Genomic DNA, 27,069 nt, shown 5'->3' on the forward strand with positions numbered 1-27,069 from the left:
GATACATGTTCTTACCATCAGATACTTTTATTCAATATTTTGTTGCTTTTTTGTATTTTTTCAGGTTTTGTTTTTGAGTCGAGTTTTTATTTCGTCCTCGGTTGCCTCAGCAACACGCGCCGCCATTTTGTTTTTGTCTACTCACAGTATACGGTATGAGCTGACAGCCTAGTAGTAGAGGAGCCAATCAGAGCGCACGATTGCTCATATCCAGCAAGTATGGAGAGAATAAGACTAATTGTTCCTTGTTGCATTCCTTCCAATTACTATGTTCATGTCTTTTACTTGAAGGACATGATGTGCATTTTAAATAAAGTGGTGTGCCAATCAGAATCATTCCTGTGTGTGTGTGTGTGTGTGTGTGTGTGTGTGTGTGTGTGTGTGTGTGTGTGTGTGCGCGCGCACGCGCGTCTCTCACCATGGCCAGTTCTGCCTCCAGCTCTTTGATTCTGTTCTCTTTCAGCTCCTGTGCGGATCGCAGTGCAACCGCGAGCTCTGTGGCTTCTTTAGTCTGACGCCGCAGATCCCACTTCTCCCTCTCCAGCAGGTCCTTCTCTTTAGCCAACACCTTTACTGCATCCTCACTCTCCTGCCCCACACACACACACACACACACACACACAGAGACAGAAATAGAAATGCTTTGAGTTGACAGCTAAGTTATTACATCAGTACAGCTAATTTACTAGGCATTAGGGATGGGCATTTCCATCAAAAACACTCTTCGATATTCAAAGGAAATTATTCGACCATTCTCTGAAGCTCTCTCCCCCTCCACACACACACACACACACACACACGTGTGTAAGACACACACAGAGGGCGAGAGCGAGAAGAAGTGCCAGCTTTACTTGGCAGAGTTTGCACTACAACTCATTTTTGAAGGCGTTCCACACATGACTTTTTGATGCTTTTGGCTTTGTATGTTTCTCCTGTTTATCTCTGCTGGTAAATATTCATGACGTTTATTCTTAATATATTAATATACATTCATTGTGTGTGTTTTTCCATCATTCTTAATTAAAGGATACTCTTCCTAGGCATAGTGGCAGGGTTTCATTAAAATAAATAAATAAAGAAATAAATCTGAGGCGGCACGGTGGGGTAGTGGCTTGCACCGTCACCACACAGCAAGCAGGTTCTGGGTTCGAACCAGTCAGCTAACTGGAGCCTTTCTGTGGATTTAGTTTGCATGTTCTACTCGTGCCTGTGCGAGTTTCCTCCGAGTGCTCCGGTTTCCTCCCACAGTCCAAAGACATGCAACTGGGGGTAATTTGGCTACTCTAAATTGCCTGTAGGTGTGAATGTGAGAGTGGATGGCTGTCTGTTTCTCTGTGTTAGCCCTGCGATAGACTGGCGACCTGTCCAGGGTGTACCCTGCCTCTCACCCAACGTCAGCTGGGATTGGCTCCAGCTCACCTGAGACTCGATGGATAAGTGACAGTGAACGAATAATAATTCTGATCTAGATCACACCTGCTTCCTTTTGAAATCCGAATACAGATTTGAAGAACTCAACAGTGTATACACAGATACATATCTGTGTCACTGCCTTACCTGTATGTGTGCAGACACTGCCAATTTAACCTGTACACATAGATCAAGTTTGGACACGTTCTAATTCAATGCTTTTCTTTAGTTTTAGTAATTAAGACAGTTCGTGTCAAAGTAAATATCGATGTCTTTTCTCTTTACTTAGTTGAGCGGTTCTGAAATAATATGGATTACTCCAGTTGTGGAATAGGACTATTTACTGTTTGATCTCAATCGCACTAAGGCGGCAAGAAATTGCACTAATTAACTTTTGACGAGGCACCTGTTAATTGAAAAGCATTCCTGGTGACTACGTCATGAAGCTGGTTAAGGTAACGCCAAGTGTGCAACGCGTCAAGGTAAACGGTGGCTAACTTGAAGAACCTAAAATATTAAATATTTTGTTTGACACTTGTCTGTTGAGTGCATAATTCCATTTATTTCTTTCATGGTCCGGTTTCCATCAAATCGTGCGCTCTGATTGGCTCACGAGCAGTCCGGAATCCTACGATCCGGACCCCGGTTACAGACCTTTGGCGACTCGCTCGTTCACAACAAAAAACATAGTAGCAATTTTTTGTCAACATTTATTTTCGCATTTCTCAGTACAACCCCGATTCCAAAAATGTTGGGACAAAGAACAAATTGTAAATAAAAACGGAATGCAATAATTTACAAATCTCAAAAACTGATATTGTATTCACAATAGAACATAGACAACATATCAAATGTTGAAAGTGAGACATTTTGAAATTTCATGCCAAATATTGGCTCATTTGAAATTTCATGACAGCAACACATCTCAAAAAAGTTGGGACAGGGGCAATAAGAGGCTGGAAAAGTTAAAGGTACAAAAAAGGAACAGCTGGAGGACCAAACTGCAACTCATTAGGTCAATTGGCAATAGGTCATTAACATGACTGGGTATAAAAAGAGCATCTTGGAGTGGCAGCGGCTCTCAGAAGTAAAGATGGGAAGAGGATCACCAATCCCCCTAATTCTGCGCCGACAAATAGTGGAGCAATATCAGAAAGGAGTTCGACAGTGTAAAATTGCAAAGAGTTTGAACATACCATCATCTACAGTGCATATCATCATCAAAAGATTCAGAGAATCTGGAAGAATCTCTGTGCTTAAGGGTCAAGGCCGGAAAACCATACTGGGTGCCCGTGATCTTCGGGCCCTTAGATGGCACTGCATCACATACAGGCATGCTTCTGTATTGGAAATCACAAAATGGGCTCAGGAATATTTCCAGAGAACATTATCTGTGAACACAATTCACCGTGCCATCCGCCGTTGCCAGCTAAAACTCTATAGTTCAAAGAAGAAGCCGTATCTAAACATGATCCAGAAGCGCAGACGTCTTCTCTGGGCCAAGGCTCATTTAAAATGGACTGTGGCAAAGTGGAAAACTGTTCTGTGGTCAGACGAATCAAAATTTGAAGTTCTTTATGGAAATCAGGGACGCCGTGTCATTCGGACTAAAGAGGAGAAGGACGACCCAAGTTGTTATCAGCGCTCAGTTCAGAATCCTGCATCTCTGATGGTATGGGGTTGCATTAGTGCGTGTGGCATGGGCAGCTTACACATCTGGAAAGACACCATCAATGCTGAAAGGTATATCCAGGTTCTAGAGCAACATATGCTCCCATCCAGACGACGTCTCTTTCAGGGAAGACCTTGCATTTTCCAACATGACAATGCCAAACCACATACTGCATCAATTACAGCATCATGGCTGCGTAGAAGAAGGGTCCGGGTACTGAACTGGCCAGCCTGCAGTCCAGATCTTTCACCCATAGAAAACATTTGGCGCATCATAAAACGGAAGATACGACAAAAAAGACCTAAGACAGTTGAGCAACTAGAATCCTACATTAGACAAGAATGGGTTAACATTCCTATCCCTAAACTTGAGCAACTTGTCTCCTCAGTCCCCAGACGTTTACAGACTGTTGTAAAGAGAAAAGGGGATGTGGTATCAGTGGTAAACATGGCCTTGTCCCAACTTTTTTGAGATGTGTTGTTGTCATGAAATTTAAAATCACCTAATTTTTCTCATTAAATGATACATTTTCTCAGTTTAAACATTTGATATGTCATCTATGTTCTATTCTGAATAAAATATGGAATTTTGAAACTTCCACATCATTGCATTCCGTTTTTATTTACAATTTGCACTTTGTCCCAACTTTTTTGGAATCGGGGTTGTATAATAGCATTAATTTTATAGCATGGATAGCGATAACGACAGTGTTCACAGCGAAAGCAAATAGCAGGTTTGTTCTAAACATGGTTTCCCTTTCGGGCGCTCTCATTTTCTGTTAGAATTTGATAAAGAAAAAAAAATATTTATCAGCTTAAGGTCGGTCCGTATCGTGAAACACCGTGACCTTGGCCTTGAAAATACTGACCTCGGCCCAGAAGCCTCGGTCAGTATTTTCAAGACCAAGGTCACGGTGTTTCACGATACGGACCTCCCAGCTGGTAAATAATATATGTTCCAGATGTTATTTCACAGATTCGATGTCTTTAGTGTTGTTCTACAATGCAGAAAATAGCCAAAATAGAAAAACTTATGAACGAGTAGGGGTGTACAAACTTTTGACTGGTACGGTACACCTGTCAGGGATTAAGTAAAATATAAATATGACACTAAAACGAGCAAGACGGTCTTTTATTTTTTTATTCGGTTTGAACTTCTGTACTTGAAGCAGAAAGACTGAAACAGCTTTAACTGCAGCTTCTCTGCTCGGGCTCCGTTGATGCAAACAAGAGTAATGTGTGCACCTTTGCTGCTTTGGGATACAAGAACTTACAAATACACTTTACATAAATTAATTTTCTAATTTACTTTTCTTCCAAAGCCTCCCAAAGGACAGAATACAATCAATATACAGTATCAACAAAACTCTGCTTTTTTTCAGCCCAGATCTCAGCAGCAATTACTGACTGACAAGAACAAATAGGCAATGCTTGGGAGAGATAGATTATTATACGCCTTTATGAACCGAACTCATGAATGCGCTCTGTGGACAGAAAATACCGTACAGCGTAAAAGGATGAAATTTAATGCAAATGTACTTCAGCCATAGCCTAGTAAACTAGACCCACCCGCCTAGCGGCCAAAAATATTTTTGCCTAGCGAGTGGGTCTAGCCTCGCACCATATAAACAAAAACACCCCGGGCATCAAATCGTGCCCGCCAATCACAACGCAAGGTTTTTGTTTGGATTCTTTGGGCGGGCTTTTGCAGGAGTGACGACAAAGCTGCGCGACGCTGGAGAAAGCGCAACAGGAAAGATGGCTACGGCTAGTGAACAGCGCTCGTTTGACTCCACTTTGGAATCAGTTTTAGAAGAATTAGACTTGGAGTTTTCGCTGAAACATGCGCAGGAAGAGGCTCTCCGCTCATTCCTTTTCAAGAAGGACGTTTTCGCTGTTTTGCCGACCGGCTATGGCAAAAGTCTGATCTACCAGCTGGCTCCGCTCGTAGCCTAAAGGATGGGGCTAGTTTGTGCAGTACGAAGAATTAATAAACAGCTTTGAAACATTACTTTTTGATTGTTTCTTATTTTCCCGTTATTTTAAATTTAAGGGAAATAATTTCACCAAACACCACTAAATAAAAATAAAAACTCTCAAAAACAGTTTAAGCAAACCCTTGAAAAACACTTGGGGGGAAAAAAAATGAGTGTATGTTATGTATGTGGTACAGACTCCAAACTTGTGGTCATTATCTCCAAACTTCTTAATATCTAGAACATGTTTATTAATTAATACGCATTTTGAAAAATTATTTATTTCAAGGCCTCCCCCACTGCTTTCTGTCGCTCTGACTACGTCACAGTCACTGTTGCGCTGATTGGTCAGAGCGTTGGCCTATACGCACAGAGACAGTTTGAAAGACAGCGGTTTGTTCCTCCTACCCGCTTCGGAAATGTCTACGGATCGAGGCCAGACTAAATATTCACATTTAGTCTGGCTTGCCAGGCTACTTCAGCCAATCTGTCAGTTCACACCACACAGTCTTTTGTGTATGACGACAGGTCACATGTCAAACTTAAACATCACATCACTTTGCATTTCCTTTTCCACAAACAATTCAGAGTTAGGCCATCCTTAAAAAAAATCTGTTTCCTGTTCGCCCGGTGAGCAAAAAAAATTTCAGTAGGGAGGGAGGGATTTTTGATTTTTTTTTTAAATTATATTTTATGTATCTCATCTCATCTCATTATCTGTAGCCGCTTTATCCTTCTACAGGGTCGCAGGCAAGCTGGAGCCTATCCCAGCTGACTACGGGCGAAAGGCGGTGTACACCCTGGACAAGTCGCCAGGTCATCACAGGGCTGATACATAGACACAGACAACCATTCACACCTACGGTCAATTTAGAGTCACCAGTTAAACTAACCTGCATGTCTTTGGACTGTGGGGGAAACCGGAGCACCCGGAGGAAACCCACGCGGACACGGGGAGAACATGCAAACTCCGCACAGAAAGGCCCTCGCCGGCCCCGGGGCTCGAACCCGGACCTTCTTGCTGTGAGGCGACAGCACTAACCACTACACCACCGTGCCGCCCTATTTTATTTATTTATATTTATATATATATATATATATATATATATATATATATATGGATAAGAAATTAAGAAATCGTAATGCTGTGTTTGCGTTTTCTTTCAGTACTTTATTACAAAAGCAGACACATTTAATAAAATATGACCATTTAAATCAACTGAAACGTGTACAAAAACTTTATTATTATTATAAAGCCTACCGTGCAGGAACAGGCGTCACCACAGACAGTCCTCAGCATTTCACTGCCTCTTTGATTATGTCCTGGCAGCCGTCTAAATACCACAAGCAGTTTGTAATGTTCATTACTACATTTGTTCCTTCAGTTTGGCCAGTATGTCTAGATAGACAAGGTCCTTCTCTCTGCATGTCTGTTATAATTTCGTTGTGTAATTCGTTCTTTTTATTTGCTACAGACACAGTTTTTAATTCTGTCCAGCCAACCTGCATTAGTTCCGTAAACGCATTTTTTTGTTCAGTTCCGTTCTCATTTTGAATAGATCTATTAGGTTCTCCTACAGATCTGTCAGGGTCATTAACAAAGTAGGTAATGAATTTCGCATAACAAAACTCAAAAGCTGTTTGTAACGTCTCGGATGGATCAAGATCAAACGAATTTTCCAGTAACGGTTTGTGATGGTCCGACACACGGACTTTTTGTAGTTCTAAATCGACCGTTAGGCCTAGTTCGGATGAAATTACACTATTAAAATGATCACTGAATGATTTGTTTTTCTGAATCTTTACTATTTTGTTGTTCGCTAGAATACCATTTTGCGATTTCACACTTAAGCAAATGTTTGAAAACTCCGGATCTCCTTCCTTCATGGTGGCTGCCATTTTTTTGTGCCACACGGCGCATGCGCAGAGCTGATTCAGTTCTATATTCTGTGCGGAATGCGCAAGTGTCAAGTTCGATTTTAGATTTACGAACCCGAAAAAAATGTCGAAAAACCAGCGTTAAAAAAAAAAACGTCAACCGCACAAACGGCATTCACCCGGCCGGTGGACCGGAAACAGAACATTTTTTAATAATGGCCTTAGCATGACTAGTGTGCATGATTTCTTGTTGCTGTTTTCCAACAAAGACAGACGGAGTGAATGAATCTGAAGGGTTTGAGATTCTAAACGCGTTTCTGACCTTATGGCAGGCCTCAAAGTGCAACAGTGAGTCAGGATATTGATTTACGCAAATTAATTTATACATTCACATCACGGCCTTAGCATCTTGTGTGGCTGTACACACACACACACACACGTGTGTATCTATCTATCTATCTATTTGGCACATCACTACAGTGACGTGGCCAATCTGACGGCTTCAGCCATCAAAGTCTCTAGGGAAGAATTACAGTACTGGTTTCCCCTTGCCTTCTACTGGATCATTATAGAGGTTGTGTCCTCTCACACACCCATGGACAATTCAGAGTAGCCAGTGAACCTAACCGTACGTTTCTGGACTGTGGGGAACACCGGACAGAACATACAAATCCCACACAGAAAGGTCCCTGTCGGCCACTGGTCTCGAACCCAGAACCTTCTTGCTGTGTAATACTTGCAGGCACAGTATATACCCGTACAGTGGTACTTGAAAGTTTGTGAACCCTTTAGAATTTTCTATATTTCTGCATAAATATGACCTAAAACATAATCAGATTTTCACACAAGTCCTAAAAGTAGATAAAGAGAGCCCAGTTAAACAAATGAGACAAAAATATTATACTTGGTCATTTAATTATTGAGGAAAATGATCCAATATTACATATCTGTGAGTGGCAAAACTATGTGAACCTTTGCTTTCAGTATCTGGTGTGACCCCCTTGTGCAGCAATAACTGCAGCTAAACATTTCCGGTAACTGTTGATCAGTCCTGCACACCGGCTTGGAGGAATTTTAGCCCATTCCTCCGTACAGAACAGCTTCAACTCCGGGATGTTGGTGGGTTTCCTCACATGAACTGCTCGCTTCAGGTCCTTCCACAACATTTCGATTGGATTAAGGCCAGGACTTTGACTTGGCCATTCCAAAACATTAACTTTATTCTTCTTTAACCATTCTTTGGTAGAACGACTTGTGTGCTTAGGGTCGTTGTCTTGCTGCATGACCCACCTTCTCTTGAGATTCAGTTCATGGACAGATGTCCTGACATTTTCCTTTAGAATTCGCTGGTATAATTCAGAATTCATTGTTCCATCAATAATGGCAAGCCGTCCTGGCCCAGATGCAGCAAAACAGGCCCAAACCATGACACTACCACCACCACGTTTCACAAATGGGATAGGGTTCTTGTGCTGGAATGCAGCGTTTTCCTTTCTCCAAACATAACGCTTCTCATTTAAACCAAAAAGTTCTATTTTGGTCTCATCCGTCCATGAAACATTTCCAATAGCCTTCTGGCTTGTCCACGTGATCTTTAACAAACTGCAGACGAGCAGCAATGTTCTTTTTGGAGAGCAGTGGCTTTCTCCTTGCAACCCTTCCATGCACACCATTGTTGTTCAGTGTTCTCCTGATGGTGGACTCATGAACATTAACATTAGCCAATGTGAGAGAGGCCTTCAGTTGCTTAGAAGTTACCCTGGGGTCCTTTGTGACCTCGCCGACTATTACACGCCTTGCTCTTGGAGTGATCTTTGTTGGTCGACCACTCCTGGGGAGGGTAACAATGGTTTTGAATTTCTTCCATTTGTATACAATCTGTCTGACTGTGGATTGGTGGAGTCCAAACTCTTTAGAGATGGTTTTGTAACCTTTTCCAGCCTGATGAGCATCAACAACACTTTTTCTGAGGTCCTCAGAAATCTCCTTTGTTCGTGCCATGATACACTTCCACAAACATGTGTTGTGAAGATCAGACTTTGATAGATCCCTGTTCTTTAAATAAAACAGGGTGCCCACTCACACCTGATTGTCATCCCATTGATTGAAAACACCTGACTCTAATTTCACCTTCAAATTAACTGCTAATCCTAGAGGTTCACATACTTTTGCCACTCACAGATATGTAATATTGGATCATTTTCCTCAATAAATAAATGACAGAGTATAATATTTTTGTCTCATTTGTTTAACTGGGTTGTCTACTTTTAGGACTTGTGTGAAAATCTGATGATGTTTAAGGTCATATTTATGCAGAAATATAGAAAATTCTAAAGGGTTCACAAACTTTCAAGAAACACTGTAATTAACCACAATATGTCAGTGGAAGGTCCTCATGAAGATAGTGAGACAAACGTGTGTGTGTGTGTGTGTGTGTGTGTTACTTTGCGGTGCTGCTCGTAATTGCGGATGAAGTCTCGGAGCTGCTCTTCCCGGCTCTCCAGCGTAGCATAGAGCTGCTGCATCTGATTCACCAGCTCGGCTTTCTCCATCTTCAAACGTTTACGGTCCGCCTTCATTGCTACTCGGAGAAGCAAAGAGACACAAAGTGAATGTGTGAGAGGGAGATAAAGTGGTCCTGAACATTATTTAACATATTACGCTTAAAAACTAGCAAAAAGGTGCACAGAAACATTACACCTTAATCCTTATTAAAAAAAAAACCACACACATTATGGAATTCTGGAAACATACATCATCATGCCATCTAAAATAATCTAGTATCTACACCAACTAGCTCAGCTAGCAGGCCATCTACTGTATTTGCTAGTAAATCAGTCACACGTACAGTATATGAGAGCCATGTTAATCCCATCAACTTGACAAGACAGCAGTGTAGTAGAGCTTTACTCTGTCCAGTGCTCTCACCTCTTCATGTGGAACTCTGCTCGAACAGCTCAGGTTCCAAAAATTCAATTTCATGCCAATAGCGTCATCAAGGACACTGAACGTTGCTGGAACAGCATGCGTGAAAAGCGCAAGAGCTTATTTTTTGTTTTTCGGTGCTAACAGCACAACGTGACCGCTAGGAGATGAAAGAAAAATTCTCTCCCATTAACCGGCATTGTAACTGCACTCGTAAATCTCTCCTGTAACATCAGCACACCACATAACCGCCAGGACTCCTCACCGTGATGACGAAAATACAGCACTAACCTGTCAGGAAGGCAGGTGTGGACACATGCAAGTATAACGCAGCTCTATTAAAGCTTTCAAAGAAATCCAAATCGAAAGGCACGAACTCGGTGGTCAGGCGATGAGCAAACAACAAACTAGACCAGGCAAGAATCAGGAAACGACCAAACCAGAATGACAACATGACAATATCGCAAGGCTTAGTCAGAACAAGTAGAAACACACTGCGCGTAGAATTCTCAATGGCTGTGAGAACCGAGTGTCTTTATATACTGCGAGCGTGGCTGTGAAGTGATCGAGTCCAGAGGTGTCTTCAAATTAGCAAACATTTTCATCATTCGTTTTCTTTCAGTTCTCTGTGAACACACAAACGCTGAGGCGGTAGCTCTCAGCGAACAAACATGGACGCTGGACTAAGGGAGATGTGCGCCCAGATGGGAGTTGTTCCAGAACATATACACAAGGTGTTCAATTTCATTTAGCAGACACTCTTATCCGGCGGCACGGTGGTGTAGTGGTTAGCGCTGTCGCCTCACAGCAAGAAGGTCCTGGGTTCGAGCCCCGGGGCCGGCGAGGGCCTTTCTGTGCGGAGTTTGCATGTTCTCCCCGTGTCCGCATGGGTTTCCTCCGGGTGCTCCGGTTTCCCCCCACAGTCCAAAGACATGCAGGTTAGGTTAACTGGTGACTCTAAATTGACCGTAGGTGTGAATGTGAGTGTGAATGGTTGTCTGTGTCTATGTGTCAGCCCTGTGATGACCTGGCGACTTGTCCAGGGTGTACCCCGCCTTTCGCCCGTAGTCAGCTGGGATAGGCTCCAGCTCGCCTGCGACCTTGTAGAAGGATAAAGCGGCTACAGATAATGAGATGAGATGAGACGCTCTTATTCAGAGCGACATACAATATACCTAGAGCAGCCTGTGGAACAGTTGGGGGTTAGGTGCCTTGCTCAAGGACACTTCAGCCATTCCTGTTGGTCCAGGGAATCAAACCGGTAACCTTTTGGTCCCAAAGCTGCTTCTCTAACCATTAGGCCATGGCTTCAATTCAAGTGGTTATCCTGCCCGTCAGTTACACCGATACTTTTTCTGAAAGCCTCTTTTTTGTACGCAATCATCGTCAATCCTTAGCATTACAGGGTTTCCCATACATAGACCATTGTGTGGCGCAGCGCCACACAATGGATTCCTATCGCCACACAATCAGACTCGCGATTTTGAAAAAAAAAAAAAATCCGTTGCGTATCGTTCCGCTCTTTCTTCTCGTTCACGCGCACACACACCCACACACTTCCCGATTCGCCTTCCGACCCCTTAAAATTAAAATATGCCGATTTTCTGCTGATCAAAACTTGTGTATCACAGAGATGAAAGTGGAAATACTCGTAATTCGCAACTAAAAAGACTGCAGCTACACTGGCAGCTTGAACATGCTTTCTAGTGCGATTGTGTTGCGCTTGCGCAGAACAGTGTCAGTCCTGCGCACCTAACGAGCGCCGGTGCACGCGCCATTTAAAAAAAAAAAATTCACTATATTTGGATATCCAAATATAGTGAATTTTTTTTTGTGCCAGATATTGGATGTTTGTGGTTGTGTGAATTTCCCAGTACAGGAATTAATACGTTAGCCTATTACCAAACATCTAGTTAGATTTGTACAAAGAGAGAGAAAAATGTCTTTTTGTTTGTTTTACAACCTTAGTTGCACTTAATTCCATTGGAAATTACTCTACAAATATACATTTGACAAAGATGATAGAATGGCTATGGCACAAGTACGTATGACTGGAAATTATTTTTGTATTTTGATACTGAATGAAGAAATGGGTTGTTCTATAAGGCATAAGTTTTCAGATCTAAATAGGCTTATGAAAGTGTGTTCCATAGCAGTAGCAAATAATATATGAGGGGGAAGTTGTTTTTGTGCAAGATATTGGATGGGAAAAGAAAAAAGGTTTGTGTGAATTTCCTATTTCAGGAATTAATATGCTAATACCAAACATGAGGAAAGATTTTACAAAGAACAATGTCTTTTTGTTTGTTTTCAACCTTTGAGGTGTTGAAAATTTATTACTGAAAATCTGGCAAATGTTCTATTAAAGAAAAGATAAAAAGAAAAAATAGTCTTTGTGTGTGCTGTGAAGTGGTTTGAAAAAATGAAATCGGAATCGGCCAAAATCGGTATCGGCAGGTCACACTCCATGGAAAATCGGAAATCAGAATCGGCCCAAAAAATTGCAATCGGTGCATCTCTAGTAAAAACTAAACTTTAAGTTCAATTTTGGTGAGTAATTTTCATAATTTAAAAGACAGGTTTTCCACCAACATCAAGCCCAGCAAACTAATGGCCTGCCCTGTAATGTAAAGTTGGTTGAGGAATGAAACCAGGCCGGGTTCTGGTAAAAATTGTTTTAGCTGTCTTCTCTTAAAGAACTTAAATGAATTTAGATTGAACTGAATAATCTCAAATGCTTCTTGTAGCTTTAAAATAGTCCCAGCAGGTGACTCTGAAGAAAAATACTGTGTTTGAACACCGCCCGCTGTAAACACTTTGCATACACCCCAATGACCGACTCCACCGACCGCCACGACACCGCCGCGCACGATTCCCTCGTCGGCACACCACAAATTGCTACCTGGTCTGTGGGAAACACTGCATTAGCGAAGCAGTTGCACTGCTCTCTCGGGTTGTTAGTCTAGTCTCACTCATACACATCACGTACAGCTAAAATAATAGGCATTTAAATCAAACAAATCTGGAATGCTGACACAAAAACGTTCAAAGAAAACCTGTTCGTCTGGAGCGTTCGGCTCCGTTTGCCGGATTTGAACGCGCCTCAGGTGTGTGTTAACCGGGTGAATGTGAACATGAGAAAGTCTGATGTTTGGGTATTGTAGTCCTTGTTGGTCATGTTTGGAGGTTGGGTTGTGTTCTAGGAATTGTAGTTGAACGCAGATTCCGGTATTCACGTGAGGACACAACCAACAAACGGATTCAGCAGCTGAATCGCTAAGCATGTCGCAAACGTTCTGATATAAATATAGGCACTGTGTTTCAGGATGGAGTTTTCTTTTAACTGAGCTCCTAAAAGCACAGCTCCATGAGTCAGTTTATTTACAGAAATGCTGAGACGGTCTGTGTCGAATAGAAAACTGTGTAAGCAGTCTCAAAAAAAAAAAAAAAATTTCAGCTGCCAAAAAAAGATTTATAGTTTAAAAAAAAAAAAATGCTCTTGGGTTTACAAAAAGTTTCGGCTGGGTGGCTTCTTTTCGGCTTTCTCCCCTCAGCTTCATTTTTCCTTGTGCAGGTCTCTTTCTTCTTAGGTTCGGAGTGTTTACTTGCTTTGTCAGGGTTTCTGTAATCATTTGATACCAATGACCGGGTGATTGGCCCCTTCACTGTTCCCAGAGCTATTTGTGAAGGCAATCCAAGATTCTGCCTCCCTCCTAAGAGATATTGGCCGGCGGGGCTTGTGGTGCCCTCATGCACCCTTCGCCGTTGGAACATTGTGTTATCTTCTGCCAGGGCCGTGCTGGTCTCCAGTATTTGACCCATAGCTGGAGCAAGATTTGTGAGTGGTGGGACATGCTCACACGCCGGTGGGCCTCGACCCCTGCACATATCAGGCTCTTGCTGCTCTGCCTTATTTTGGGTTTAGGCATACTTTAAAAAAATTCCTCAGCACTGTATAGTGTAGTAACAAAACGTTCAGAGCAAATAAATGCATTCATTAAATGTTTTCCTTCCCTCTCGCTCTCTGGTTTACAGTGTACAGTTAGCGAGGGTATAGCTCATCTGACTTGCAAATTCTGTGCAACTTTTACTTTGGACAATCTGTCTACTTTTCCCCAAATAAAGACTCATTATGTAGAAGGGAAATGCTAGCCAACATTCTACAAAGACCCCCCCTGCTCACGCTCTCTCTCGCTCTGACACACACACACACGAGCACCTGGCGGAGGAAGTGGAGGCATGGGTTATAGCCCTGACCAGCTCTTCGGCTATCGAATGCAATTGAAAAACTCTCATCAATGTCTCTTTGGGAGCTTTGTGTATGCTATGCGTTTTGTTTTGTTTGTGTTCTGAATAAAGGATAGCGTAATCGCATATTTTAAATAAAAAAACCCCGCTGCAGTTAAAAACTCATTAGAAATGGTAATTGGAAAGTCGATGCATGTTCTATGGCTTGGAACCAAGGCTCCTTTGTAAAATGCTGTTAGTGAGTGGGACTTTCCTTTTCAAAATGAAGGAAATAAAAGGAATCTTTCCACAACACTGTGTGTATTTACAGGCGTGACCAGCCAGAAGCCAGAAAACACAAAATAAACAAACACCAAAGCATTACTGATGTGATAGGCAGGGAGGATCGCGCAAATGACTCATTATGAGAACGGAACAAAGCTTTATTTATACTGGCAGGCGGAAATGAACTCTTGCTTTCAAGCAGCGTGGGAAATGAAAGGTGCAGAGCAACACACTGATGCACAGAAACGAATACTACTATATGCTACGATGAAACTATTCCCTCCATTCCCAAATCCAGTTTGATAAAACGCTCTCTAAATGGCTTTTCATCTTTATAATAAATAATGAGCTCCAGGAAGACTCATATAGATGAGGTCATGGCTTTTTATGATTTTTAAATGAGACAGATATTACGTTCAGAGGATGGCAGGAGCCCATGACCATTTCTCCTACTAGACAGAACGAGAGAGTGACTCCCTGAGGACACTTTAGAATATTTAAAACACATCAGCATTGCTGTGATCTGAAGAAGTCTGACTCTCTCACACACACACACACACACACACACACACACACACACACACACACACACAAGCACTGTGAAATTCTTCTTTCACATACACTAGGGTGGTCCCCAAATTTTTTTTTTTAGGATTTTGTTACGACCACCTTACCTTTTTTTTTTACATTGCCTAAAAGAAGTTATTGTGCGAAATTTGGTTAAGATTGAACAATGTTTAGAGGTGCCACAAAGCCATTAAAGTTTTCACTCAAGACACAATATAAAATCTCATCTCATCATCTCTAGCCGCTTTATCCTGTTCTACAGGGTCGCAGGCAAGCTGGAGCCTATCCCAGCTGACTACGGGCGAAAGGCGGGGTACACCCTGGACAAGTCGCCAGGTCATCACAGGGCTGACAGACACAGACAACCATTCACACTCACATTCACACCTACGGTCAATTTAGAGTCACCAGTTAACCTAACCTGCATGTCTTTGGACTGTGGGGGAAACCGGAGCACCCGGAGGAAACCCACGCGGACACGGGGAGAACATGCAAACTCCGCACAGAAAGGCCCTCGCCGCCAGCCACGGGCCTCGAACCCGGACCTTCTTGCTGTGAGGCGACAGCGCTAACCGCTACACCACCGTGCCGCCCCACAATATAAAATAATGTGGCTTATTAACTGTTTCATATTAATACAAACAATACAGTAATATAACTTCCTGTGTTCAAAATAACAATAGCTATTACTTGTCTGTGATTTTATAAACCCTTCGGTATTATGGTATCTTGTGGAGATAAAAGAACACACTAAGGACTTCCCTAGCAGAAGGAAGCTTTCTCTCAGACAGTTCCTTGGAAGTGGGACCAATTAACCAAACATAACTGTCCTTTCTGGTTTTGTGCTTTGCACCACCGGTACTACTTGTATTACTGTTGCTAGCCGTCTGAAAAACATAGAAAGAAAAACATTCACAACTTCATCAGCATATTACGATCAGTGCTCATTGTTTAAGAACCCCTTAGTGCATGAAAGTTAACCTTCTATCAGTCTATAAACTCTTCCTGCCTCTTCTTTTTCATAGAAGTGGCATATTCCCTCTAGAACTGTGAATTTTTGGGGGTTTGAGATCTTCTCTGCAACAGTCTACGCACCAACTAATGTTAAAGGAAAAGGCAACTTTTGTACAAAACCAGGTGTGTAATAGGAGAAAAACATGTACGTAATCAATTCCGTTAATTATTTCCATTATATATCGAACATAAAAAAATATTTTTAACTTTGAAATCATGAATTGACACAGAGGAGTCGAAGTTGGAGGAGTCGGCCATTTTGAGATTGTGGGCAACTATAAACCAATCAGAATCTTTCGTTAATGCGCCTCCCTCTGATCTGTGACGTCACTGAGCCCATGAAAACAGTGTTTACAAGCAGATCACTGTGATTAGGAGTCCCGGCAGGTGGCTGGTATTCGATTCGTTTATATCCCGACCTTGTCAGCTGTCAGATTTATGTTCATGGACCCGGTAAGCTGGTAAATAATATTTATTTATTTTTTTCTTTACCAAATTCTAACAGAAAACGAGAGCGCCCGAAAGGGAAAACCGAGCCGAGACGCTTCGCGCATGCGCAGTAGGCTTGGTAGGACAAATCCAAATAGGAGTCATTCAGGATTCAGCCATGTTTTTGCTCCGTGTTTTTACTCAACCAAAGTTGTACAGTATTATGAGCTTTAAGTTGCATAAATAAAACCATTTGGTGAAACTTTGAAGAAGCGATTGTACTGGTTTTTTACCTTATTGCCATGAAGCACTGAAGAGTTCTTTTCAGTGGTGGGCCGCATGACGTCACACAGTAGATCAATATGGTGGAACGCATCTTCGCTGAGCTCAGCGCAAGCCCATATTATTAAAAGTTAAAAGATACTGTTATGCGGTCTGTTCTTTCTCTATAAATTCCATGATCGATTACTTTATATATTTATCTATCTATTTGTGGTGATTTTGTACAAAAGTTGCCTTTTCCTTTAATGGCTTAACCCGATTTGCAACCTCGTGTGGCACCTCTAAATATTAACCAATTTTTCTGAAATTTTGCTTGTTGCCTTCTTTTAGCCTATGTAAAAAAAAGGGTAGGGTGGTTGGAATGTTTTGGTAAAAAAAAATTTTTCCCATACATTTCGGGACGGGGCGGCACGGTGGTGTAGTGGTTAGCGCTGTCGCCTCACAGCAAGAAGGTCCGGGCTCGAGCCCCGTGGCTGGCGGCGAGGGCCTTTCTGTGTGGAGTTTGCATGTTCTCCCCGTGTCCGCGTGGGTTTCCTCTGGGTGCTCCGGTTTCCCCCACAGTCCAAAGACATGCAGGTTAGGTTAACTGGTGACTCTAAATTGACTGTAGGTGTGAATGTGGGTGTGAATGGTTGTCTGTGTCTGTGTGTCAGCCCTGTGATGACCTGGCGACTTGTCCAGGGTGTACCCCGCCTTTCGCCCGTAGTCAGCTGGGATAGGCTCCAGCTTGCCTGCGACCCTGTAGAAGGATAAAGCGGCTACAGATAATGAGATGAGATGAGAGACATTTCGGGACCACCCTAACATACACCAGCTTGCTAGAGAGCTGAAAGCTGAGGTCAGAGCACAGGGGCAGCCATAATAATGAGCCGAGAGGGTTAAGGCCCTTGCTAAAGGGCCCAGCAGTGGCAGCTTGACCCCCCCCCACCTTCTGATCAGTAACCCAGAGCCTTAAAAGTACTGACCGCAGTCATCTGAAATTTAATTTTTTTTTTTTTTAATTGTGCATGGCATGACAAGACCAACATCCCAACAAGAACAAGATCATACAGACGAGATGTGATCACTTTGATGTACCGAGGGTTGCTTTTTTCCATTTTGGGACCGTTTTCCTCCCTCTTGAGGTAAACAGTATGGCCCTACGGAAACAGCCAAACGTGAGGAGCTCCAACTATGGAACTGAGTCACACCAAGACGGCACTGCGCGGAAAACATCGTGACTGCATCAACTTCGGAGAGTTTTGAGTCGCAGGTGTAATTTGTGGTTGACATTCGCGAATAAATCCGTGAAACAAAAGACAAATACATCTTTTCTCTGTTACTGCTTTTGTGTTCTCGTTTCTTTCTCTGCAAGATCATACAGCTAATGTTTTAACTCCATACTCGCTACCGTGGAGTCGAGCCCATGCATTCTAAAGCTAAGATAGCTAAGCGCTAGCTAAAATGATTTAGTTATCTGTTCAGAAAAAAAGACATCATCTAACCTTGCTCTATCTATCTTGCAGTTGCACTCATGACGCAGGCTTTCCTTTTCTTTTCTGCCGGGATAGCAGAGTCTGCCATGTTTGTCCATGCCGACTTGTTTTTATTAAAAGTAGGTCAAACACACCCTACAGTGGTCACGTGATATCGTTACTCACTTGCTTCGGCAATCTCCGGAATTGTAAAACGCGGGACGCTTTGTATCTCGGCAAAACATTTATACATTGGGTACACGGTGTGTGCAGTAGCGAAACATCTCAAAACTCCAACAGCAATGGAAATGGAACATTTTTTGCCCAGAATCGAACTTTGGAGTCAGCAGCTTTAACCTCTGAACCACCACTTCCCATTTGGCCATAAGCATAAGGATGCAGTAACAGATCTATATACAAGAATCAATATTGATTAACTGATATTTCAGATACAATACAGGCAAATATTTTGTTTATAACAAGAACAGTTCCAAAAAAAAAAAAAAGGTCACAGCCGGATAGAGTCATCCACAGACTGACCAACAGCCCGTAATTAGCATAGTAACCCTTTTCATCACACAATAAACTATAAAGAGTGAACTGTAACCAGTGTTATCCTAAACATCAGCACTCTTGGAACACCACTTGTCCAATCGAAGCCATGGACAGAAACTAACCAGTTGTCTAACCAGTTGTATTTATTTATTTTTTTTAAATAAAAAAAAATAAGGCCAAATGTCAAAGACGTATAAATTATACATAAACATGAGAGAAATTTATATGAACATGTTTAGCCTGGACATTTAATGACAGCCAGTGTAACAAGACCTACTTTTTCCATTCTTGATACTGATATCAGAGCCTGAGGTATCATCTGATACACAATACTGATCCAATACAAACATCATGACAAACATGCTGGCATTCACAGGATCACGTTGGAAAATGTGTCTCATCCAAAACCATTCTGAAGCAGAGATTCAAGCCCCAATCCAGAAATTCTAGCTTACATTGGTACATCCTTAATAATTCATCTCGAAATTTATATGCAGTTAAAAATCATCATTTCAAATTTTTACAAAAAGAAAGATACTGGCGGCACGGTGGTGTAGTGGTTAGCGCTGTCGCCTCACAGCAAGAAGGTCCGGGTTCGAGCCCCGGGGCCGGTGAGGGCCTTTCTGTGTGGAGTTTGCATGTTCTCCCCGTGTCCGTGTGGGTTTCCTCCGGGTGCTCCGGTTTCCCCCACAGTCCAAAGACATGCAGGTTAGGTTAACTGGTGACTCTAAATTGACCGTAGGTGTGAATGTGAGTGTGAATGGTTGTCTGTGTCTATGTGTCAGCCCTGTGATGACCTGGCGACTTGTCCAGGGTGTACCCCGCCTTTCGCCCGTAGTCAGCTGGGATAGGCTCCAGCTTGCCTGCGACCCTGTAGAACAGTTTAAAGCAGCTACAGATAATGAGATGAGAGATACTGGAAAAAATAATGCTCAGTTATGCCAAAGTCTGGGTCTGTAATTTGTAACAGAGCTAGTCAGAAGTGCCAACATTGCTAGCAAAGAAATCCAAAAACAGGCAGACAGAAACAGAATCGTACCCCACACACACACACACACACACACACACACACAGCCCAGCATATGCCGGAGTGCGATATGCTGCCCTGTGATGCAGCGCGAGTTTGAAAAATGTGGTTGGCTGGTTTTGTTTATCCCAAAGGAAGCATGTGTTAGATTTCAGCTTCTCCGGTTGGGAACTGTCTTATGATAGAGCAGAGCGAGAGAGGGATGGAGAAGGGCTGGGATAGGATACTCTCTCTTCCCTGTCAATCACAGTGGCATGAGCTCATCATGGGCCTCTGCCATGAGCTCATGTATGCAGAAGAGGGCGGATTATGCTCATCTACAAGTGTGTTAGTTACGCTGTCCTGAGATGCAGCAGTTTGAAAAGACGTGATTTGCTGGCTTCGTGTGTCTCGAAGGAAGCATGTTAGGCCCTGGTAATGCTACAGCTCGCGATGGGTTTGCGAGTACTTGACGAAAAAAGTTGGGAGTGTCGCCACCAATCGTGCGATACATGGCGAATGTCCTCCGAGCTTCACAAGTTGTTTTTGGTGTGTCTCTGCGTTACGAATGGCCAAAAACTGCATGAAAAAATGTAAATGCATGGATTGAAATTTGGTGCCGATGTTTTCATCAGGGAACACTCGCAGATGGGTTTGGGAATACTTCCTGAAGCTCAGGGAACCTTTGTCGAGCCTCTTGAGATGCATGTGTCTCGAACCCAGATCCCCGATGCTCACGGGAGCCTCATTAACACAGCAGCTTGGTATAGCCTAACCTTCACCGAGACTTAAAAAGCTCATTTACATTCCGAGATCCTTTGGAGCGCATTGCGCGCATGCTTGGGACCCAGTCGTTACGGGAAACACCTGATGCTGATTTGAGCGCAATCAGCACACGCATACAAGGACGCCGTTTTCATAGAGACTTTGCAAGTATTCTGTCAGGTATGCGGCGGCAGACGGATCCAAGTGCAGGAAGAGTGTTGTTTAGCAGGCGTGAGATTTACAAAAACAAAACAGAACGCAGAGTATATACCCAGAGTTACTGGCTAAATGGCTAGAAACAAACAATACTTCGCAAAGCCTCTGTGAAAACCGCGTCCTTACTGTATATGCGCGTGCTGATTGTGCTCAAATCAGCATCAGGTGTTTCCCATAATGCCGGTTTCCTGAGAGTGAGCGTGGCCGCTTGAGCGCACGAAGGCGTGGCAGTTAAGTGTTTGCCTGGTGTGTGACCACAACTTTTAGTTCACCTGTATATCGCCATGCATAGTCACAAAAACGCCTCGTTTTCATCGATAACTCATCGCAAGCTGTAGCGTGACCATAGCTTTAGCCTTCACAATCCCCGGTTGGGATGAAAGGTGAGAGCTGGAGTGGGTGGGAATTGGCCAAGATCAAATTAAGGGAGAGAAATGAGATGATGAGATAAAAAGCCAGATGTCACCATGCATTAATAATAAGAAGCCATTTCCTTTTTTAAAGGCCAAATTATAACTCTGTCTCCTTGTTTTATATCGGTTCACAAGGCCGAAGCTCATAAATTCACATGAAGTTCACTTCGGTAAAGCTGGCATGGAGTGAAAGGAACTGTGAGCAGACAAATGCCTTTCATGTCCAATGTCTCTTTAGTGAACAGCTTTTCCTCCAGGTAAATTTTATTTACGTTTGATCGGACTGCTGCTGTGTTCAGAAAAAGCATGTGTAGTTTTTGGGTGTCTCCTGTATCATCAGCAAAGTGTGTGTGTGTGGGGGGGGAATCATAAACGCTATGGCTCAATCATAAACGTTGGCAACTTTGGCTCGGCATGATGGGTCTTGTTTAAGGAACTTAATACGGGGTAATAGGGTCAGGATTATCGTCGGAAACAATTACGAGTCACCTTGTATTATCTGAGCTGAACGTAAAAGGGTTGCCCTCGTAGTGACCTGGTTAAAAGGTCGGAGTCAGACACACTAGGGTTAGTTAGAGGATGTATAGGAGTGGAGCAGAATTAAATATGAACTTCTACATATTTTAAGTTTCATATTTTGATACGAAATATCAAAATGAAAAACGGAGGACATGAAACGAAAAAAAAAAAAACTTGCAGCAATTTCACAAGTCATTTTTAGTTCTCTCTTACCCCTTTTCCACCAAATCAGTTCCAGTGCTGGTGCTGGTTCACAACTCGTTCAACTTGCGAGCCAGCTGAGAACCAGTTTGCTTTTCCATAGCTCACGGTGCTAAGGGAAGCCATGTCATTACGTTGCTGTATACGTCAGTTACATCGCTACGTTTGCATAAACCTTGGCGCGAATATCGAAGCAAAAACAACACGGAAGCAGCAGCAGCAACAACAGCAATAATAATAATAATAATAATAATAATAATAATTAAAGCCGCAAGCGGCCTCGACGGGCCCTCGCGCCAGCGGCCAAGGGGGGCGGGGGCATGCGACCCCGCGAAAGACCTTCCACAGCTTCTTCGGCAAGAGACATTACTCCCACAATGGCGACAAAGCACAGAATTGGACACATGGCAACAATAGGGTCTCGCACTGTACGGTGCTGGGGGGGCGCTATAGAGGCCCTGAGGCCCGCCTGGATCTGGGCTTCTGGTTCTCAGTAGCGGTGGCAGTCTAAGAAAAAGGAGCCAAATTTCGTGCGTTGTCGACCATGGCAAGCGCCCCAATAAGGGTCTTGTAAAGAGTTTGCTTGGCAAGTTTGACAAATCAGAAGCTGCAATATCATTTTTGCCATAACCAGCACCCCCAGGGGCGAAAGTGCACAAAATCTGGCGTATATGTCAGGTGAGTTATGAAGAGTTTGCGTATGAAGTTTGATGACAATTGAGTAAATAGAAGATGAGATATAGATTTTTGAAGAATAAATTTTTTGGTTTTTCCCATGTCAGTAGGTGGCGCTATGCTGTACATGAGCGATAATGAGTTGGAAAAATAAGTGTCTACAACAGCAACGTACTATCACAAGGTAGTGGTGTGAAGGAAAAGCATTATGGAATTATTTACCAAAAACCCGTGTTGGAGCAATTGCGTCGGCCAAAAACAGCGCCCCCCATGGACGAAAATTCCCAAAATGTGGTAAACATGACATGGGAGGTAGTAAGAGGGTGGCCGTGAAGTTTGACCAAATTTGAGGAAAGATTGGATTTTTTGCCCAAAAATAGCGCCCCCAGTGGCGAAAGTGCACAAAATTTGGCGTATATGTCAGGTGAGCTATGAAGAGTATGCGTATGAAGTTTGATGACAATTGAGTAAATAGAAGATGAGATATAGATTTTTGAAGAATAAATTTTTTGGTTTTTCCCATGTCAGTAGGTGGCGCTATGCTGTACATGAGCGATTATGAGTTGGAAAAATAAGTGTCTACAACAGCAACGTACTATCACAAGGTAGTGGTGTGAAGGAAAAGCATTATGGAATTATTTACCAAAAACCCGTTTTGGAGCAATATCGCCGGCCAAAAACAGCGCCCCCCATGGACGAAAATTCCCAAAATGTGGTATACATGACATGGGAGGTAGTAAGAGGGTGGCCGTGAAGTTTGACCAAATTTGAGGAAAGATTGGAATTTTTGCCCCAAAATAGCGCCCCCAGTGGCGAAATATCACAGAAATTGGGTAACATGTCAGAAGCCCAATGAGTGATTTGCGTGTGAAGTATGAGCAGTTTTGAGCAATCAGAAGATTTGTTATGAATTTTTAAGCATGTAAAATTTTGCATCGAAAATTGATTGACGTATAACTTCTGAACGGTTAATCCTACGTGAAACGTATTTAGTAACTTTTGTCAGCCATGTCTGTAGATGATGTGTATCAATTTTGGTGACATTCCTATGAACGGTCTAGGAGGAGTTGCGCCGTCTTCGTGGCCATGCATTTCGCACAAAAGTGAAATTACCTCACTTCCTGTTGGGCGTGGCTAATGCAATGGCATTACATTTTTGTCCGGCTTAGTGAGATACATATGCGTACCAAATGGCATGCCACTACTACAAACTACATGGGACCCAGGCACCTTAATGCGGGAGGCCAAAATCACAACGACTTAGGGGGCGCTATAGAGGCCCTGAGCCCCGGCCAAGTTTGGGCTTCTGGTTCTGAGTAGCGGTGGCAATTCTCGGAACTGGTGCCAAATTTCGTGCGTTTTCGCCCATGGCAAGCGCCCCGAAAATGGCCCAACAGCGGAGAAAAATAAAGAAGAAGAAGACGGAAGAAGAAGAAGAAGAAGACGGAAGAATAATAATAGTGAACTCTTACAAGAACCATAGGGCTCGGGCCCTAATAATGGATGACTTCGCGTTTGTACAGCTGCTGCTTCTTGTCGCTTAAAAATGGCGATCTTTCGCGGTCTTGTTATTGGTTTTAACAACTCCGCCCCCCGCTGACGTAAGCGGTTCTTTCCTCTGGCCCAGCAGAGAGTTGGTGTTAGCCTGGAACCGTTTTTTCTGGCCCCAGACCCAGTTCTTTGTCAGTGGAAACAGAAAACCCGGTTCCAAACTAAGCACTGGCCCCGAACCAGCCCTGGAACTGCTTTGGTGGAAAAGGGGCATCTTTTGCTTGCAAATTACATTCCGTCGTTCATTTATTCACTTTCAGTAAACATTTTATCAGGGTTGGGGTCATGATGGATCAGAAGCCTATGCCAGGAACCCTAGACAGGAGGTGCGAATGCACCACGGATGGGACATTATTCCACTGCAGCGCACCTACTGGCAATTTAATAAGCTAAACCTGGTGTGTTTCTGGGAGGCCGGGGACAGCTGGAGAACCCGGTGAAAATCTATGTGGAAATGAGAAGAACAGACAAAACCGTCCATTTCTGTACTGTAAATGCGAAAAAACCCCAAAAAACTTTAATATAAGGAGCAGTGCATATTTTCTACATAGCTACTATTTTAAGGGACTCCACCGCAGTGTGCATTCATGTGATGGAGCGAGGATTTGGAAATTGCTTCGGATTTAGTGCGAGGCTCGCTGGTAGTGTGGACTCACCCTGCAGTGCTTCAGTAGCGCGGTCCAGGTCTCGCTCTCGGTGAGAGAGCTGCACTCGAAGTTCAGCGGCAGAGAGCAGCTCTGCAGAGCAGCCACCCCCACACTCGTCCAGCTCCTTATTCAGCATCTCCTTCATCCGCTTCAGCTCCGCTACCTCCTCCTGCAGAGCCAGCACCTCCTCGCGCAGCAGCACTACCGACACAAAGAGGAAGTGGCGTAATAAAACAAGTGCAATACTTTTTGGCAGTGATGTCGTGTTAGCGTTATTGCTCCATACGCCATAATTCCTATTCATTCCCTGGTCATTATTTAAGATCAAGGGGACAATTAAAAGTTGGTGAGAGTGCATCACCGCTGATTGGGTTTGGATTATTAAACACCGTGTTGGTGTGCGTTTTGGATTTGGCTCGGGACTGACTGTACGTGTGTGAAAGGTCCATTAAAAGCTTTTGTAATGGCCATTTAGGAGATGAAAGAGATGGCGATTATGACTAATGATTACTGAAAGCCAGCTACTTAATGCAAATTGCTTCAGTCTGCTGAGAACTGGAATATGCGAATATATTAACGACGTCGCTGGCTGCCCTGCGGACCCACTGTTACTTAAATATGTATTTCAGGATAGATGAGCGTTTTTCCACACTTATTTTAAAAACATATTTTGCAGAGTACAGAACTTTGAGATTAAAGGTTAAGAGTTGAGGTAAGACGTTTTGTGCATGTATGAATGTTAACAGGGCTTCAGAGAAGTGCTCTTTGCTTCAGGGACATCTCAGCGATTGTGTGCGCGTGCGTCCGTGTCCCATATAGGGGGGGAAAAAAAACGCATTGAAAATTTTTTTTGGCATTTTAAAATATTTATATGGAATAGATTGTAAATACACTGCAATATATTTGCAACACTGAAGACATCAAATTATATGGTAAACACGTGTTTATACGGTATATATAAAGGGGGGGGGGGGGGGGGGGGGTGTTTCATATTTTAAATTCTTCCAAGTAGCCAGCGTTGACCTTGATGATGCTTTGCACACTATTGGCATTATCTTAACCAGCTTCACGAGGGAGTCAAGTCAAGTTTATTTGTACCATATAGCGCTTTTAACAATAAACATTGTCACAAAGCAGCTTTACAGAATTTGAACGACTTAAAACACGAGCTAATTTTATCCCTAATCTATCCCCAATGAGCGAGCCTGTGGCAACGAAAAACTCCCTCAGACGACACGAGGAAGAAACCTCGAGAGGAACCAGACTCAAAAGGGAACCCATCCTCATTTGGGAGTCACCTGGAATGCTTTTTAATTAACAGGTGCCTCGTCAAAAGTTAGTGCAATTTCTTGTCTTCTTAAAGGAGAACTGAAGTCATTTTTAAACTTGCTTTATTTCTTAATTAACGTGTTATTCCATTACATTTTCGGTTTTAGTAACCTTATATCGTGACTCATATTGGCAACTAATTGCAATTAAATATTATACTGATCAGCCTATTCGGTTTTTAGCCATGTCGAATTTAGTTCGTTTGGTCCACGGCAGGCGTCGCTTATCCGCACGATCTTCACGAGACTTGTGTGAGACTTTGAAACGTGAAGTGTCAGCCAGGTGTCAGTGCCGCCATTTTGAAAACTGTTTTCCAAACGAAATATTGCACAAAAACGAGTTTAAATGACGATTACTGCCTACTTTTTTCAAACTTTCCTGATTGCTATCAAAATAAACAAAACTTCCGGCTTGATTACATCAGCATTCGAAAGAGGGTGCGCGCGTCTTTTGACAATGTCGGTCACTTTGATTTCTGCTGCATGTTTTACTTCCGTCCTACGATGTCTCGCACAGGTCTCAGCGAATCTCGTTTATAGCCACTGCTTTGACATATGGACTGATATATTACACAGCATATTTCAAACACTCATAACTTGCTATAGCAGTGACAGAATAGCTGTCAGAAATGCATTTCTATATTTAATAAAATGAGATAAATAGAATTTGGATTAGGCGGCACGGTGGTGTAGTGGTTAGCGCTGTCGCCTCACAGCAAGAAGGTCCTGGGTTCGAGCCCCGGGGCCGGCGAGGGCCTTTCTGTGCGGAGTTTGCATGTTCTCCCCGTGTCCGCGTGGGTTTCCTCCGGGTGCTCCGGTTTCCCCCACAGTCCAAAGACATGCAGGTTAGGTTAACTGGTGACTCTAAATTGAGCGTAGGTGTGAATGTGAGTGTGAATGGTTGTCTGTGTCTATGTGTCAGCCCTGTGATGACCTGGCGACTTGTCCAGGGTGTACCCCGCCTTTCACCCGTAGTCAGCTGGGATAGGCTCCAGCTTGCCTGCGACCCTATAGAAGGATAAAGCGGCTAGAGATAATGAGATGAGAATTTGGATTAAAAAAATTGCCTTCAGTT

At 43.1% G+C, this 27,069-nt stretch overlaps 1 protein-coding gene across 4 annotated transcripts in view; it reads right to left on the minus strand.

Moving 5' to 3' along the window:
* The window catches only part of kazna (kazrin, periplakin interacting protein a), a 170,990-nt gene that overhangs the window by 30,888 nt on the left and 113,033 nt on the right, over positions 1 to 27,069 (minus strand). For all 4 annotated transcript variants that reach the window (XM_060932141.1, XM_060932140.1, XM_060932143.1 and 1 more), the window contains 3 exons: positions 24,676 to 24,867; positions 9,380 to 9,516; positions 419 to 589 (listed from right to left, as the gene is read on the minus strand). In XM_060932141.1, coding sequence (XP_060788124.1) covers positions 419 to 589; positions 9,380 to 9,516; positions 24,676 to 24,867 — 500 coding nt within the window. The remainder of the gene's footprint in view (positions 1 to 418; positions 590 to 9,379; positions 9,517 to 24,675; positions 24,868 to 27,069) is intronic.

Source organism: Neoarius graeffei, chromosome 10, assembly GCF_027579695.1.
Source record: "Neoarius graeffei isolate fNeoGra1 chromosome 10, fNeoGra1.pri, whole genome shotgun sequence".
Lineage (NCBI taxonomy): Eukaryota > Metazoa > Chordata > Actinopteri > Siluriformes > Ariidae > Neoarius > Neoarius graeffei.